This window comes from Macadamia integrifolia, chromosome 10 (assembly GCF_013358625.1).
Source record: "Macadamia integrifolia cultivar HAES 741 chromosome 10, SCU_Mint_v3, whole genome shotgun sequence".
NCBI lineage: Eukaryota > Viridiplantae > Streptophyta > Magnoliopsida > Proteales > Proteaceae > Macadamia > Macadamia integrifolia.
In genome coordinates, this window is record NC_056566.1 from 29,421,581 (window position 1) to 29,438,380 (window position 16,800).

General features: G+C 39.2%; 2 protein-coding genes across 7 annotated transcripts in view; both read left to right on the forward strand.

The window, feature by feature from the left end:
• The window catches only part of LOC122091437 (serine/arginine-rich-splicing factor SR34-like), a 13,319-nt gene extending 5,889 nt beyond the window's left edge, over nt 1-7,430 (forward strand). For 3 of the 5 annotated variants that reach the window (XM_042661381.1, XM_042661383.1, XM_042661384.1), the window contains exons 9-14: nt 4,360-4,416; nt 4,497-4,612; nt 4,699-4,803; nt 6,851-6,884; nt 6,967-7,062; nt 7,174-7,430. In XM_042661381.1, the coding sequence (XP_042517315.1) occupies nt 4,360-4,416; nt 4,497-4,612; nt 4,699-4,803; nt 6,851-6,884; nt 6,967-7,062; nt 7,174-7,194 (429 nt within the window). In that variant the 3' untranslated portion in view covers nt 7,195-7,430. Of the gene's footprint in view, nt 1-4,359; nt 4,417-4,496; nt 4,613-4,698; nt 4,804-6,170; nt 6,258-6,850; nt 6,885-6,966; nt 7,079-7,173 lie in introns of those variants that run through there. The other 2 variants (XR_006143930.1, XM_042661385.1) reach the window with 2 other exon arrangements.
• Nucleotides 7,431-12,470: 5,040 nt separating this feature from the next.
• Nucleotides 12,471-14,144, forward strand: LOC122090747 (phytochrome A-associated F-box protein). 2 transcript variants are annotated; one of them, XM_042660448.1, is made up of 2 exons: nt 12,471-13,341; nt 13,432-14,144. In XM_042660448.1, exons 1-2 carry the CDS (start codon nt 12,934-12,936, stop codon nt 13,918-13,920), a joined length of 897 nt encoding a protein of 298 aa, XP_042516382.1. In that variant the 5' UTR covers nt 12,471-12,933; the 3' UTR covers nt 13,921-14,144. The 2 variants fall into 2 exon arrangements, with proteins under 2 accessions (XP_042516382.1, XP_042516381.1); XM_042660447.1 differs by having other exon boundaries at nt 12,473-14,144.
• Nucleotides 14,145-16,800: the final 2,656 nt, after the last annotated feature.

Sequence of the window (16,800 nt, forward strand, 5' to 3'; positions counted from 1 at the left end):
CTTCGTGTATAAATTGCCTTGGTCAATAATAAATTAACTAATTAAACTCATGTTTCTATAATCAATTAGATCCCCCGATCCAATTGGGGGCAAACGCCTACGAAAAGATAAAGTGGTCAAATTGCCTTAGGAGTCGATCTAAATTTCCATAATAAATGATTTTCATAAATAATGTTCTTATACTCAAAATAGTTTGAAAATGAGTTCATTTGGACATGAGGAAGGAGAAACACGAGGGAAGGTAGACCTAAACAACAATGAAAAGAGTACAAAAGGAAGTAGGACATCGTTGCCTACGTCTTTGTGATGTTGCCGACTTTGTGCTAGACATCGGCTTGGGTTTGTGAAAGTTGGATTTTGATGCATTGTTGTGCATATTGATCCTCTCACCCATAGGAGTATCTTGTGGGTTTCATGGCCTTCGCTGCTTATACGCAATTTTGATTTATTGGGTTAATGTGTGATCCAAATGGCTAATTGGTTTTATATGCGTTAGTGTAGACACCCAATTTTGTCACCTTCCCTTGGCTATGATGACTTACGTCTCGTGGATGCGACTTTTTGCTTCCAATCAACATAGATGACAATTGATTGAAGTAGCCCAACCCCTACACTCTTGCGAAATAGGCTCCCACATATCTCCAAGCGGCATTACTGCGGTGCGGGGCCCGCGGGTAAGCACACATGACATTCCCTCCCTAAGAAAGAGAGAGAGGAGAGAGGGCCGACCAAGAAGTCTCTTATTTTTTTCCTCCCACACAAAAAGGGGGAAGAAGGGAAGAAATTCCGGGAGAAAGTCAAGATGACCCTACTTCTTTGATTGAGACAACCATATCTCGGCAATCGGGAACCCACAAGTCCAATGGTATGTTCCTCTTCCTGAGTGTTCTTTCCATATTTCAAATCATGTTTTTTTATTGATGTTCTTTCAGTGGAGGACACGCCCTGCAACCCCTTATTCTGTTCTGCCACAATCGAGTGCTGCCGGTCCCTCTTTTGTCGGACCTTCTGCTGCTGTAGGTGGATCTCACAACATGGCCACCATCCATTTTCCCAGCTTCCTCAGTTGGTTTTAAGGTCTCTATTGGGTGGACCCATGCTTGCTCAGGTGGTTCAACGTTGGGTTGCTCCATGTGAACTGGATTGTAATCACTTGGAAGGAGACAGTTTCGGAGAATACTTGAGGTGTGGAATTGTGCCTGAACCAAAAGTGGCTTATTTTAGGATGCTTGTGTTCCCACCCCTTTGTTCATTCATCAACTCAATTGTCAACCAATGATTCATCCAAAGTTAGTCCACTTAATGATAGGGAGTGGATAAAGGTTGATGCCTTAAGTCCACTCAATGTCATAGGTGGGAGATACACACAAATGGCTTGAATAAAATATTCCTATGAGACATTCTCTAGCAATAGTCATGCTTTCCTTAATCTTAGCCCACTAGGTGACCTTCCTCCTAGTTTCTTTGGGTCTTTTTAGATAATTTGGCATTTTGTGGGACTTTGACGGGAACGAGCCTGGAGTCACATATACCAAGTCATCCACATCTCATTTCTAAGGAGGAAGGACACATTATCCGAAACCCACCTAGGAGAGCATTTCCTTATGACTAGAATGCATTATAGGGAGCCTCCTTTTCAAGACCTCAAACAAATTCTATAGATCAGCTTGTGGTGTTCCTAGCGTTCTCCATCTATTTTTTACATAGTGCGAGTATGCAGTGGATGCAATAGGACCGACAAGGCTTCCTTGATAGGATCTATATACGCAAGGTACGTGATCTTTTTGCTATACCCAGAGGTATGAGATCAAAGGGGTGACGTATTTGCTCATTATTCGTGACTACACACAAGGTTAAGCAATTGGCCACGGTGGTGGTGGAATCGTGAGTGATTGTGTGTAAAAATGTAAAGCAGGAATATCATTATTCGATCTTAAAATGTCATAAGGTGCGTAGACCTACCTGAGGGTGTTGGTACAATTACGAACATCTTCGCTGTTTAACAATACCCCACACCCTTGTACAGGAAGCGGCTACCATTTGCTCTCAGAGTCTGTTTTTAAGGCGGTAAGGCGACGGAGGCGTTTGAGGGTTTTTCGGAGCTCCTTAACGATAAGGCGGGCATAAAGCATCGCCTTATTGATTGAAGAGTTTCTATGTAATTTTTTTTATAAAACCAATCTATTTGGCTCAAATCCTAGTTGAATCCTATTACTCATATGTTAAATAAATATTAAAGGTTCATATTCATACCAATGTAAGATGTTCATCAAGAAAACAAATCAATAAAGTGAATAAACTAAGTTCATCTTCATCAATCATCATAACATATTAACATATAATATAAATACATAATTATGAAACAAAATTATAAATATAAAGAAAAGAAGACAAAAAATGCAAGTATTTATTATACTTACTTCTATGATGCCAAAATGAGTGCCTAAGCTCTAAGGTCATCCATTATATTTCTACTTCTATCAAAGAAGAATGAAGCTCACCATTGGCGGAGCAAAATGGTCGCCTAGATCAGTGGTTCTTCCTTGTTCCTTGATTCCTTCTCAAAACCCTTTCTTAAAACCCTTGACAAAATCCAAACCCTGTTTGTGAATTGTGTTTTTGTTTTGTTTGTTTTGGTTATTTTTGGTGGAGTAAAGCTGATCCCATACATCTCAAGTGTTAACAAAATGATATACCTACCAATAAAAAATCTATAGTTGGAATCTTCATCAAGTAATTTTAAAAAGTGTTAAAAAAAAAAAAATAAAAAAAATCCATAAGGCGCCACTTCACTTAAGGCGGAGCACTGCCTTACCATCTCTAGACCGCATCAGCACCAAGGGTGCACTTACTTCCCTGAGGGTGTGGGCATGATAGGGAATCCATCGCCAAATGATTTCACTTCGAGCACGATACATTATGTGGTTAGCGAATACAATTACAAACATGGGGTTAGCCAAACATGTTTTCAAACAGATGTGGAAAATGTTTTTACATTTAATGGTAACATCTAGTGTCGGAAGCTTGACAAGTCCCCAGTGGAATCGCCACTGTGAGGGTAGTGGCCGGAATTTCTTCCCTTCTTTCCCCTTTTTGTGGGGAGCAAAAAGAGACTTTTTGGTCGGCCCTCTCTCCTCTCTTTCTCTTTCTTAGGGAGGGAATGTAGTGTGCTACCTGTGGGCCCGCACCGTTTTACCGCCGCTTGGAGATATGTGGGGGCCTATTTCGCAGAAGTGTAGGGGTTGGGTTACTTCAGTCAGTTGTCATCTCTGTTGATTGGAAGCAAGAGGTAGCGTCCACGATCCGTAAGTCATCATAGCTGGGGGAGGGTGACAAAATTGGGTGTCTACAGTTAGAAAACAAGATATGGCTGAGAGTGGTCCATAGCTGACATGGCAACGAGGCAAATCAAGGCATTGGAGGGCTGCTTAAGTGCTTAGGCAACAAGTCGCCCGCCTTAAGGTGAACAAGCCGCCTAAGGTGACCGAGTGCTCTTTTTTATTTTATTTTATTATTAATTTTTTTTTTCCCTCTTTTCTAACATTATTTTGTTATGCTTCATATAACTTGTATCATAAAATATCAACATTAAGCCACATCAAGTCATAAAAAATCAACATTAAGCCCCATAAAATGATAAAAAATCAACATTTTCACATTAAGTCATAAAAAAATCAACATTTGGAGAAATGCTCTTGTTCTATAATAAGTTTGACTTGAACCAAAAACTATGGGCCCGTTTGATAACGTTTCAAGAAACACGTTTCTGCCGTTTCTGTTTCCAGAAACAGCAGAAACGGAGCAAAAAGCGTTTGATAAAACTGTTTCGTTTCACTTATTTTTAGAAATAGAAATAGAAATTTTTACTTATTTATGGTTCAAGAAACGACCCAGGCGAAACAAGTTCAACTTGTTTCGCCGTTTCTGGAAACGACTTGTGGCAATTATTTCACTGGTTACCATCGACTTCTAAAAACATGACTTATCAAACACCTTCAATTCCGTTTATGTTTCGAGAAACGGAAATTTATGTTTCTGCCGTTTCTTGTAACGGAAACGGCAGAAACGTTATCAAACGGGCCCTATGTTTTGCCATCACCCTTGGTACCTCTCTTGGCCATTGGTGGTTGAACATATCATAAGAAAAATGGAGTAGGAAACGAATGTTTTGTCTTGCCAAAACAACCCTGTTTGTAAAATGTGGGAATATAAAGGGGCATTAAAAGATGATTGGTGATTTTACTTGCCTTTAAGGACATATGAGCATCGCATAAGCCTTAACGCATGTTTGCATTCCTTAAATTCCTCCAATGATGAACAGACTGTTCTTGGTTTCTAACTCTCTCTTTCTCTCTCCAGATCAGGAAACTTGATGACTCTGAATTTCGAAATGCATTTTCTCGGGGATATATACGGGTATAAATTGTTTAACTTATCATCATGGAACCAAATTTTTTTTTTTTGTTCTTTGCATTACTCCTATTTGGCTACTGTAGGTGAAAGAGTATGACTCGAGACGGAGCTTGTCTAGAAGCCGTAGTCGTAGTCGTTCCTACTCAAGAAGCAGGAGCCCTAGCCGTAGTCGTAGCTACAGTCGAAGCCGCAGCCCAAGGTTTGCTTTTGTTTTATAATGGTATTTGAGCCTGGAACTTAATTGGAGTGGTAGAAGTTAAGTAACTTCTAATTAATTTTTTGCAGCAAATCACCGAAGGTCAAATCTTCACGCCGTTCTCCATCTAGATCTCGCTCAAGATCTGTTTCTTCCCGTTCTCGTTCAGGGTCAAGGCCACGCTCTGCGTCAAGGTATGCCTGCCTTTTGTTATCCATTAGATTCATTTGATGTTTTATGTGTACATTGAGCTATTTAGTTTTCTCTCTTTTTTGTTCATAAGGATATTTTTATTGGTTTCTGGAAGTCTGTCTTATTTTTTATTAATTACCACCAAGCCCGTTAGCTTGTTTGATGCATTTACCTTCTTATTGTTCAAATTTGTAACGAAGAGAAGGTTATGAATTTATTCTTCGTCTGCTTTGATTTTAGTTTTGTTTTTGTTTGTTTTTGAAATCTCTCATCATTAGCGTGGGCTGTCTGTTGCAGTATCGCATTACTGGATGGTTATCCCTAGATTGACTGAATAATTTCATATGGTTGAGAATGTTGTTAGGGGATCCCCTTTTGTCTCCCCAACACCCCTTAAGAAGAAAAGATTGTTGCTTTGCACTACTTTTAGGTTTCTTGTCTTCTCAGGGGTGAAGATTTGTCTGCCTGATGTTTATTTTTTGGGATGGCATCAGTATGCAGTGTTGAAATCGTTTCATTTCTTCTCATGTCATCTGCTGCTGCTGAAAATTTGAACTTGGGACATGGTCTTCCATTGATTGTTTACAAATTTAGTAGTCATAGAAATAGTGGGCGAGCCTGTGGCACAATGGTTTAGTTGCACTATTGCAACATGTTGATAACGGTTTCAAAACTTGGAAACAACCTCTCCTGTGAAGCGGGGGGTGTAAGGCTGCGTACATTTGCCCCTCCAGACCCTGCAGTAGTGGGAGCCTTGTGGACTGGGTTGCTTTTAGGAATCGTAAGATGAAGAATGTGAAAATTTTCATCTAATAATTAATAAGTCCTAAGCCGTAACAATGTGAGAGAAGTGCCTGTATATGAAACCGTGTGATAGTGAGAAAAATTTTGTTCATGAATTATGGACTCCATTCCTGTTGGGATAATTGAAATTCATAAAATAGAAAACAATTTTTAAGGGAACGAATTATACAGTTATTTTTTTTTGTGTGTGTGGTTCTTATTGATTGTAATGAAGTGTAAAATTACTGTGCTTAGAAATGGCATTAGAACATTAGGAATTGAGAAAATCTCCAAAAGTTCCTCATCTTGTGCAATGTGATGGCACTTTCTCGTGTAACTTTTGTGAGGCATGTTAGTTTCATGTTGGCATGAAGTATTAGGCGTGTGCTCATTTCCAGGTAACATTGGTAGTCGCCTTTCCACAATATCCCTTTCTGTTCTTGTTCTTTCCTTTTTACTGTTCCGTGTACATGCTCCTCTTAATAATTGGTTTATAAACGTGGATGGGGGTGTTATTGAGAAAGAGAAAAGCTGGTTTCCCAATTATAATCCTTGTTTATGAAGCTTGCCTTTTTTTTTCTTCTAGATATGGCTTTATGCGGCGATTTGGGGATGCATATTAGGAACATGATGGGATATGGTGCAAATGCATGCAACTGATTTGGTTGTGGAGGTATGCTGTTTCATAGAGGAGCAGCTTTATAAACCTCAGTGATGTATTAATTTTTATGCATGATGCATAGTATATGCACATGGGATCTAAGAGGGACAAGGAGGATGTGGCCATGTGGGTTTGTGGTTATTAAAGCTGGATTGCTTAATGCTATTGGGATGCCGTACCAATCAGTGGTAGAAACAAATACAAAATTCACTTCCTCGTCCAACATCATCATGCTTATAGGAGTTGCGCTCAGGATTTGTGGATTTTGGTGGTACTCCATGGGAAATATGTCTTTCTCTTATTCTTTAATATCTTAATATCTTAAAGTGCTTTTATTTGTTGCTTTTATGAGGTCCATCTATTTTTATCAGGTCATCTAGGTCTACTGTGACCTGCGGCACCTGCCGGGTGATGAACCTTTTGTATTATTGGCTGGGAATTAAATTCAATACTATCTGTTGAGTTGTGCTAAAAGTTTTATGGGTGGCTTTTTTTTTTTTTTGTCGTTTTAAATATGGTAACTCTGACGTGGAAGAGGCGTCGAGGCTTATGGATCAACGGAACGTTGTGGATATTGAAATGGGTTGTTTCTGGAACTTTTGCAGATCAAGATCAAGATCCAAATCTCCATTAGCATCTGTAAGTGAGATCTTATGCAGACCTTAAAATAGTGCAATTGCTTGCTTTATTTTGTCTCTTTACAGAAATCAGCATTGTGCAGCCTCCTCGCCCCAAGCGTGTGAGTAAAAGCCCAAAGAGCCGGAGCCGGAGCCTGAGTCGCAGCAGGAGCTTGTCTCGGTCTCGGTCTCTGTCTCCTGTATAGTACTTCCCTGGTTGATCTCGTCTTTCTGATACAGATATTATATCTGACATTCAATCTGTTTGAATTTATTCTTATGTATGTTTTGATGGCATGTATTGTTGACAGGTAAGATCTAATCGTATATGATTAGTTGATGATGATGATGGAGACTCTTTCTGGTGATGTAGTTTCATGCTTCATAAGATGGTGGGGAACAGAGTGGGAAACATGGACAGACTGATTTGGACTATTTTAAATTTGTTGTAGTAGTCTGATAGAACCATAATGCATATCTACTAGAATGTTATTTTGTATGTTTTGAATTATTCATTATTACTTGGATATCATGACTGCTATTTTCAAAATTTATGGTCATTTCTATATGTCCTTGTGTACCTCATCAGATTTTGCAGAAGGTTCTCAATCCTCGTCTCCTGGTTATAATTTCTGAGGGACTGGATTTGTGTTACGATCCTAGTATTCTTACTTCTAATTGGATCGGATATGGTGAGCCTTTTCATGAAACTACCCAGTACTCACATATTGCCATGTTTATATGTGGAGGAATGCTATTCTTCTGTTTCAGTGCTTCCATTTGTCAAACATCAATAATTTAAACTAAACATCCATAGGATTGTAAGTATTCCTCCTCTGCAGTTTCAGATGAAGTCGAAGTGATGACATTCTGATTTTTTCATTTTTTTTGAGGAATGAGCAAGTTGGGATGCCAATTTTAGTGTGGTTTGTCTGTTCCTGGAGTGTTCTTAAATGGGGAGTTGGTTGTCCTTGAATCAGCTTTGTTAAGTTCTGTGAATGTATTGATGCATGATATCTACTTGGCATTTGTGGATTTTTTTCTTGGTCAGTAGCTGGAGCTGTGGTACTTGTACTATGGGCGAATTTACAATTGACCTCTGGTATTGAAGCCTGATCCTTATATTGAAACCCACCGGGTGGCAGCCAGGTTCAAAAACCAGAAATTGGGATCTGATCTGGAACAGTATCAGTCAACTCCAATCTCGTTGAAAATCTGGCCGGAATCAGTCACAACATACCCTGACCTCCTAATCCTAGTTCTTGAAAGGGAATTGGCAGAGCTGGATCAGCCTGAATTGGGATCGGACTTGGCCGATTCTGATCTGGATCACCTGGACAATCCTGATTCTTAAAACATTGGTGGTTGTAAAACCAACTTTTTAACAGTGATTGAATGTGTCATTCCTTGTCATTATCATCTTTCACTGCGGGTGTGGGAGAAAGATTGGAGGAGCTAAATAACTACTGCCTTAAGTCGTCATTTTGTATTAATGTGACTTCTGTCGAAAACCTTAACAATGCATAAAAGAATTGATATTTATTTTTTTGGTAGAAACATAAAAGAATTGATATCAGGGGACAAGAGATTTGTTTTTCTGTCTGGAGGGAATAAGGATATAGCTGTTCTTCTTCACGCTTTTGTCAGATATAAAGAAAATTATTTAATTTTTTTATCCATCTATTTCATACAGAAAAGTTTTTTTACTAATCAGTTTTAGAAGAAATATAGAATAGAGTTTGTTATATCTACAAAAATCTAAAATCTAAAATATAAAAAATGAATATAAATATGAGATCGGAGCAATAGTAAATAGTTATGAATAGGGATTGATCAGGGAAAAAACAAGAAAGAACGGGGGAGAAAAAATTATTCAAAGCCAGATATAAATTTCTCATAAAAAGATTTAGATCTAATTACCTGGATATTATGACTCTCAACAGATCAAGAAAGAGAAAATAAAAAGAATAGTGGAGAAACTGTTATTCAAAGCTAAGATCTAAATATCTCATAAAAAAAAGGAAATTTACCACGCCATCCCATGGAGAATGCCACAAATATAAGACTATTCCCTCCGTTTTACCAAATTATTCTCAGACCTTTTACCATTAGTCATTGTTAAGTGTCGACTTAAAATGACCGTTATACCCTTACCATCTCTTCAATGATCCAACGTCTCTTAGAGCTCCCTTCCACTTCTTTGTACCTCATCTTGTTTTTTGTTTGACTTTGTGCCGTTCCTTCTCGTAGTTCTTGGTTTATCCCTAGTAACAATAGCATCTTTTCGTTGTTGGGCTTACTAACATCATCATTCTCCCTCATTGATAGAGAAATCCGTCCAGTCTCAGTATTTGCTTCTACCAACCTCACCTTCACCTCTTTGGCCTATGGAGACAACGCTTCCAACATCTTTAACAAAACTATCACTCAACCTAGAAACATGTACCAACCCATCTGTGAAAGCTCCACAATCAACAAAAGCACCAAATGGCTGGATTGATCTTACTTTCCCCGTAAAAGTTGCACCAGGAACCAAATCCTCATCCTTCACAGGTGGCATCGCACTCTTCCTAGCTGGTCTTGGGCATTTTGATTTAACAGTTGGAGTAGCACTGGCACTCAAGGAAGGTGTTTCACTTGTCTTTAAAGCTTAGTTGTCACGGCGACAAGGCGAACCAAGGCGGTGGAGGGTTGTCTAAGCGCTTAGGCAAGAAGGCGCACGCCTTGAGGCGAACAAGGCGACCAATTGTTATTTTTTATTTTTCCTATTTTCTAATATTATTTAGTAAGCTATATATACCTAGTATCATAAAAAATCAAAATAAAGCAACATAAAGTTATTAAAAATTAACATTTAGCCATATTAAATTATAAAAAATTAACATTAAGTCATATTAAGTTATAAAAAATCAAAATTTAGAGAAATGCTTTGGTTCTATAACAAGTTTGACTGGTCAAATGATATTATTTTTACATGAGACTTTTTGTATCAGTTATAATATAAAACCAGCTTTCCAACAAGTCTAAGATTACTTAAATCTAAGTTGTAATGACAAAGTTATGCTCCGGTCAAACTTATTTTTAAGTGCGCGAATGCTGTTAAAATTGCCTGAATGAAAACAATTTTATGGATATCAAAACAAAAAATTATTTTACCGGACTTTTGGTTTTTAACAATGTTTTAACATGATAGAATTTATAAAATTTTCATAATTGAGAAAAACTCTAGCATTTAAAAGTTGAAAATCGTCCCTATAACCAAAACATCCAATTTTTCTTCTTGGACTGGGGGGTTGACTTTTTATCCTTTTGGAATTTGATTTTTAAACTATTTTTATTGGATTCAAATAGGGGGTATTTGCTTATTTATGAATAATATCTTAAGTAAATGAAATAACAAATATAAAAGACATTTACTTAAATGATATTTGACATAAATAAGTGCCAAAACACAAGGCGGTATGCAGTGCAATAAGGCGAATGTCGCCTAGGCGACGCCTTGGGCAAACCGCCTGGAAGCCTAGGCGACGCCTTGACAACTATGCTTCAAAGCATTGGATTCAACTTCAGAAATGCCATCAACATCTTCACCTACAACGGCAGGATCCAACTCCTTTATTGCTACTTCAGTCCCTGTGGCTGTTAAGGTATGCAATCTCGACCCATGTACAGAGAAACCAATTTTGTATCTCGGGAATACGCCCACTGATGCCGACAAAGGTACAAAAAGCTTTTACAAAGGTAATTTTTGTTTTGTGGTTTTCCTCAAAGAGTTGTTGCGGTCAAAACAGATTTGGTGTTTCTCAAAGACCTTTGCATAGCTCCCGGTTTGGTTTTGCACCGCTGAGGGTTCAATATTGTATAAAATGGGCAGAACGACCTAATCCATTGTGTTTTTGCATTCAAAGATCTTAGTGATCTCAATGAGACACCATTTACTGGAAGCATAATTCTCTGAGAAGATGGGGATAGAGATTCTCGACTGCTCAACCGCAGTGATTAGTTCTGGCCCAATCTTCTTTCTCGTTAGGAGTTCTTCGTGGTCTTTGAAAGTGTTAACCCCCGCATCAACCCAGGCATGGTAGAGGTGATGTTGAAGTTGGTGTGAGTGTCTTCTCTATGAAAGCTCAAGAACACTTCATAACTCGAACTTGAAGAAGACGAAGAAGAGGCAAAACATGCATTATTGGATGCTGCCATTGGGATTCAACTTCTTAGAAGCTATTACTTTTAGGTTGCAGAGCGGAAGAGACTGAGCTTGATTACCTGCACTCTTATATGTAAGTTGTTTCGCCCAGTCACCGTGAGGTCTTGCAGGTTGCCGATCGCCGTTGATGCCATTGCCATTGCAATTAACGATCGTCGGTGTGAGGTCTTGCAGGTCGCCGTCCGCCGCTGTTGCCGCTACAATGAATGATCGCCGGTGATCCAACAATGGCGATTTGAGAGCAAGGTAACCTATCGATTTGGGTAAAGAAATATTAACTTATCGTAAGGGTAGTTATGGTACTTCGTATTTAATAGGGGCATTTTGGTTTTTAAAATAAAATATGATTACTGAAATCAGCAAATAAGGTATATTCCTTAACAGTGACTGACGGTAGGGGGTCTGAGTATAATTTGATGAGACAGAGGGGGTGGTCTTATAATTGTGGCATTCTCCAGGGGGTGGCGTGGTAAATCTCCCTAAAAAAAATCTAGATTTAATTGTTTGGATATTATGACTGACCGATTACAATATTGATAAGCTAGACGAATCAGCTTCTTAAAACATTGGTGGTAATTTAACAAGATTGAAAGTGTCATGTCATCCTTCAACGGATGATGAGAGGAATATCGGATGAACTATTTTACATGTTTAATGCGATTTATTTTCGCTTTCTTGAACAACGGTTGGATGTAGAATGTGCATTGCATGAATTGTGAAATAGGTAGAAGTTATCAAAATCCTTAAATTATGCGGAAGTAAGTAATATCGTAAACAATCACATATGTAAAGAATTTATATGATTCAACAAAATTGTCTATATAGTGAAAACTATTCAATCTTTTATCTATCCATTTATCTCATATAAAAAAAGATATTTGTACTTATCTAGAACATAGAATTCAAATCATAATTCGTTCTATAGAAGAATATAAATGTGAGAATGGGAGCAATAGTGAATAGATATGAATCGATAAATAAAATAAATAATAGTGAAGAAAATGTTATACAAAGTTAAATTATTTCATAAAAAAAAATCTAGATCTAAATATCTCATAAGAAAAATCAGATATATATATATATATATATGGGAAAGGGTTAGAAAAGCTAGTGGGCTACCAGGAATAAGGTGTGCTAGTATCTAATGATCCTTGGATATTGTCAGTTCAATTAAAACAGTTTGATTTTTAATTATTATTTTAAATGAAAAAGAAAAAAATACTAAGGGCGATTTAAACCGTTTGATTTTTAATTATTATTTTAAATGAAAAAGAGAGAAATACTAGGGGTGATATTAGGTGCTAGCACACCTTATCGCTGAGTAACCTTATTCATTAGTAATTTAGTATCATGATCTCCGTATATATAGCATATGGAGGGAACCCTACATAGACATATGCAGATATGCATAGCGAGGGGAAGAGAGAGAGAGAGAGAGAGAATGATCCTATCAGAGTATAATATACGGTCCAACTGCAAAGCTTTTTGTCTGAACCTTTAAATGATCCGAGTTGCTGTAAAGCTTCTACACGAGCATCTCATTTTACCCAAATCGAGGGTTTCAGCTTTTGTCTCTTATTAATCGATCTGCAATTCCTGTTCTTGCGATTCATCAGGATTTCATATTTAACCGATACCACTCTGGAGCCAGCAGGGCACGAGAGCTATCAAATTAACAATCAGATTCTCTCGATCTCCAAAAAAGGGCAAGAAATTTTCTGTTTTGGATGAAATGGTTTCAGGTTTCAGGTTTCACGTTCACCCATCTCCCTAGATAATTTGGTAGACGAAGAAGAAATCTAGAGTTCTTTCCCCTTTTTCTGTAGCTATTGCTTTGATTTTCCCCTTTTTTAGTTTCCTCTCGATGGCAGAAACCGCCTTCTCCAATCTGTCTAATGATGTCGTCCTCAACATCTTCCTCAAGCTTGAGGACGACCCTCGAAACTGGGCGAGACTCGCTTGCGTCTGCACCAAATTCTGTGGTCTCGTTCGCGACGTTTGCTGGAAGAACAAATGCTTGCAGACCATCCCTTCTATAGTCTCCGATCTCCTCTCCTCCTCTGCCGGCTCATCATCTGATCCTCCTGGAGGATGGGCTGCTCTGCACAAGCTTTCTATTTGCTGTCCTGGGCTTTTTCGTGCAGGCGTTCTCTTGGAGAATTCCGATTTCGGTCTCGAGCGTGAGCTCGGCCCCGACGAGAATTACCTTTCTACTGCTCTTGGTTCCTCTCGCGTCACCGAACCTTCTTCAACTCCTCCTTCTTCATCTTTAGTAAGCGCCACCACCGCCCATCCTGATTGCGATTGGTCGCTCTTCGATGATCTCTACTTTGACACCGTCTACGATTTATCCCAAACGCAGGACAGTTCCACATCCGCGGCACAGCTCGATGGTGTTGTGGTTAAGAAGGGTCGTGGTTATTCCATTGCCAAGAGGAGGAGGAAGAGTTGCAGGTCAGTCAAGTCTCACTTAGCGTCTGGTGTTTGGAATTTGAGTCGGGAACAAGGGAACAAGTTGCTTGCCAGCCGTTTCAGAGGGGATTGCCTCTATATTTGTGATTGGCCAGGCTGTGTCCACATCGAAGAGAAGCGTAAATACATGCTCTTTAGGGGTATCTTCACAGATTTCAAGGGATCCAGGGTTTGGAGGACGATTAACGATGGTAATCGCAGCAAGATTGCCTTGGATTGTGCCTTCTGCTCTTGTAAGGAGACTTGGGATCTGCATTCTGCTTTCTGTTTGAGGCGTGTTTTTGGATACCATGACGATGGTGAACCTGTTGTTCGAGCTTATGTTTGTGAGAATGGTCATGTTTCGGGGGCATGGACGGATCGACCAATGTTCACTTAACAACGTAAAAAGGGGTCTTCTTGATTTGCAGTTCTTCTCATGAATTTAGGTGTTCTTTCTCTCCCTTTTGTGTCGGTCAGGAGTGCAGAATTGGTGAGCATTGAGTTCAAAGATGTATTGGGTAAAATGCAGCCTTGACTTCTCTGCAACTCTTTTGTTTTATAATGATCGTGGTTGTGATAAAAATTCAGTGGTTTATTTAAATTGATTCTGCATTTTTATTATTGAATTCTTACTTTGAATTTGGTATTCTCCATTTGTTTTGATTCAGACTTGGGATTGATATTCTCAGCCCTTATAACATTGCTTGCAATTGGTTGTTTTCTTTTGATTGGTTTAGAAGATGAAGGCCAACTTCAGGTGAGAAAGTATAACCTGGCCTGGTAGAAGTTAAAAGAGAAAACGTTTGTCTGCATTCTAGGAATGGTTTTGAAATATGGAACCTGAGTTCCAGATGTTATAATCTGCCGATTAGGGTAGGAGATGTAATCTTATTATGTGCATTATGTGTTTGGATATACATGCGAAGCAGATGAATTTCTTGGGATCCTACAAGATCATTTCTTTCTTTTTTGCTGACATATGGTCAGAATTTCATCTGGGTTCCCATGATAGCAACGACACGGGGGAAAGTATAAGGTAGAGAGCAATGTGCGACAAGGGTTATTGATTTGTTCTTATCTATAGGGGGTCCATTTCAGCATAAAAAACTTTTCTTTCTTATTTTCACACCAGAATCTACTGAGTTATCTATACTCATGCTCGTCTAGGTTCTTTTAATTCTCTAGGTGGTGTAGCTACTGAGATCAATGTGATCAATTATATATCTCCTAGAAGTTGTTTATCTACCTCTCATTTTGTTCTAGGATTCTTCTTCTTCATCATCTACTTGTTTGAAATCGCAAAGTGCAACTTTCTTTTGCGTGTCGTTAAGCTACAAAATTACGGAGGCTAGTTGAGACACTATCCATCTACCATGTTGGTTTGCAGTGGCTCAGTCAGGTCCTACACTGTGGTATTGCAGTACATTTCAGTTAGTGGGCTGAATAATAGACAGACAATTCTGGGTGCTTTGGGGGCATGAAATGTGTTGTTTTCATTGTTCAATTAGAAACATGCCATTTCATATGGAGTGGGTGACCTTGGGTTGTTTCTTACTTCACAGTAAAAGTGGTCACTGATATTAGTTTATTTGAGTGAATTTTTGTGTCGTTCCCTTAAACATATGGATATATTTATCATGTCATAAGATGGGAAATTCTTCCCTTAAGTCTTTCTATCTTGTCAATATTAAATTATTTGTACTTGTTACTTTAGCATCTTTAATCATGTCATAAGATGGGAAATTCTTCCCCTAGTTTTTCTATCTTGTCAATATTGAATTATTTGTACTTGGTACTTTAGCATGTTGATAGTCTCAAAAATATTGAGATTATGGTAGAAGATGGTGGCTTGAAGGAGTAGAAAAGGAATCATATAAACCAGAATCTGGATTGTCACACCCCGTTCACACTGAATCGGGCCAGTGGCTAGGTTAACACCGGTTAACCCAAACCTGCCAGGATCATCTGATACTGTATTCCACCACAGCATACACACAACTAATAAAAACTTATCAGATCAGCGGAAGACTAGGTTTACCTGTGAATATTCTCATAATACTTGATACCCGAATTGTGATACAATAGTTATATACATGTGGGCCCGAAGGCATGCTATTTACACAATAAAAGTACAATTCACATATCAAGTACATAGAGGAAACCATCAAAATAATCAGAGTACACAGCTCGGCTCGGTATCAAAGGCTAGAGCTCAGCTCGGCATTAAGGGTTGAGCCCAGCTCGGCATCACATGCTAGAGCTCAGCTTGGCATCAGAATTGCGGTCCCGCAGCACAACTCTCGCACGGGCAATCAGTGCTGTGCTCTAACTCCTCAGGGGCCCACCAGTCCTCTTCGGGGAACTCGACTGTGGGACCCACCCCGTGCTCTTCAGATGTATGACCTGCTAAAATCATCTAAAAAGGGGTGCACACGTGGGATGAGCTCACTAGCTCAGTAAGTGGTAAGATGGACCACACAGCAGTCCACACAGCAAAACACAATCATATGCACTACATGCTATGCAATACATTTTAAATCACATCCACCTAAGCAACATTACTAAGTCTTTGGTTTAGTGCTACTACAGCCACAGTGCGCGTATACTCTAGGTACGAGCCGCGAACTCCATCCCGCGATACACCCATAGGGCTATCGGAGAAGGCCCACCGTGAGTACTCAGAAAAGTAAATGACTGAAATTAAAGGTGCTGACTCTAGCAATTTAAAAGCAGTACCATTGGCCCTCTTGAATATACCACCGGGGTTGCCGATTGTCCTAATGACTCGTCGGGTGTTATGTCTAACCGCCACAGTGACCCGACAACCGCGACCACTGCTTCCCTCCAAATGGTAACCCAACACCTTAACCCCTGTTGGGAAGGGTCGTAGCATGGGAAGGTGAATCCTAAACCGCATGCTCCTACATGACAATAGTACGATTGCATAGTGCCACTGCATCCCATACCACGGGTCACCAATGCACTAGTTTTCAAGCCGACTACGGCATCTAGTCTATTAATGCATTGTACACAATGATGTCAATATTCATCACATAAGCATCTCATCACTTGGCATTTAGAAAGTAAACATAGCACACATGCATAACAATGTGAGGATGACTAATCTACATAGCATGTTCATGATGGCATGACTAGACTAGATACATTTAAATGAATGCCAAACAATGCCTTGAAACAAGGCCAAACGTCCTCTCCCCACTTACCTGTAGTGTACAAGGATTCCCGTTCGGTATGGGTGAGATCCGGTGCGAGAAGC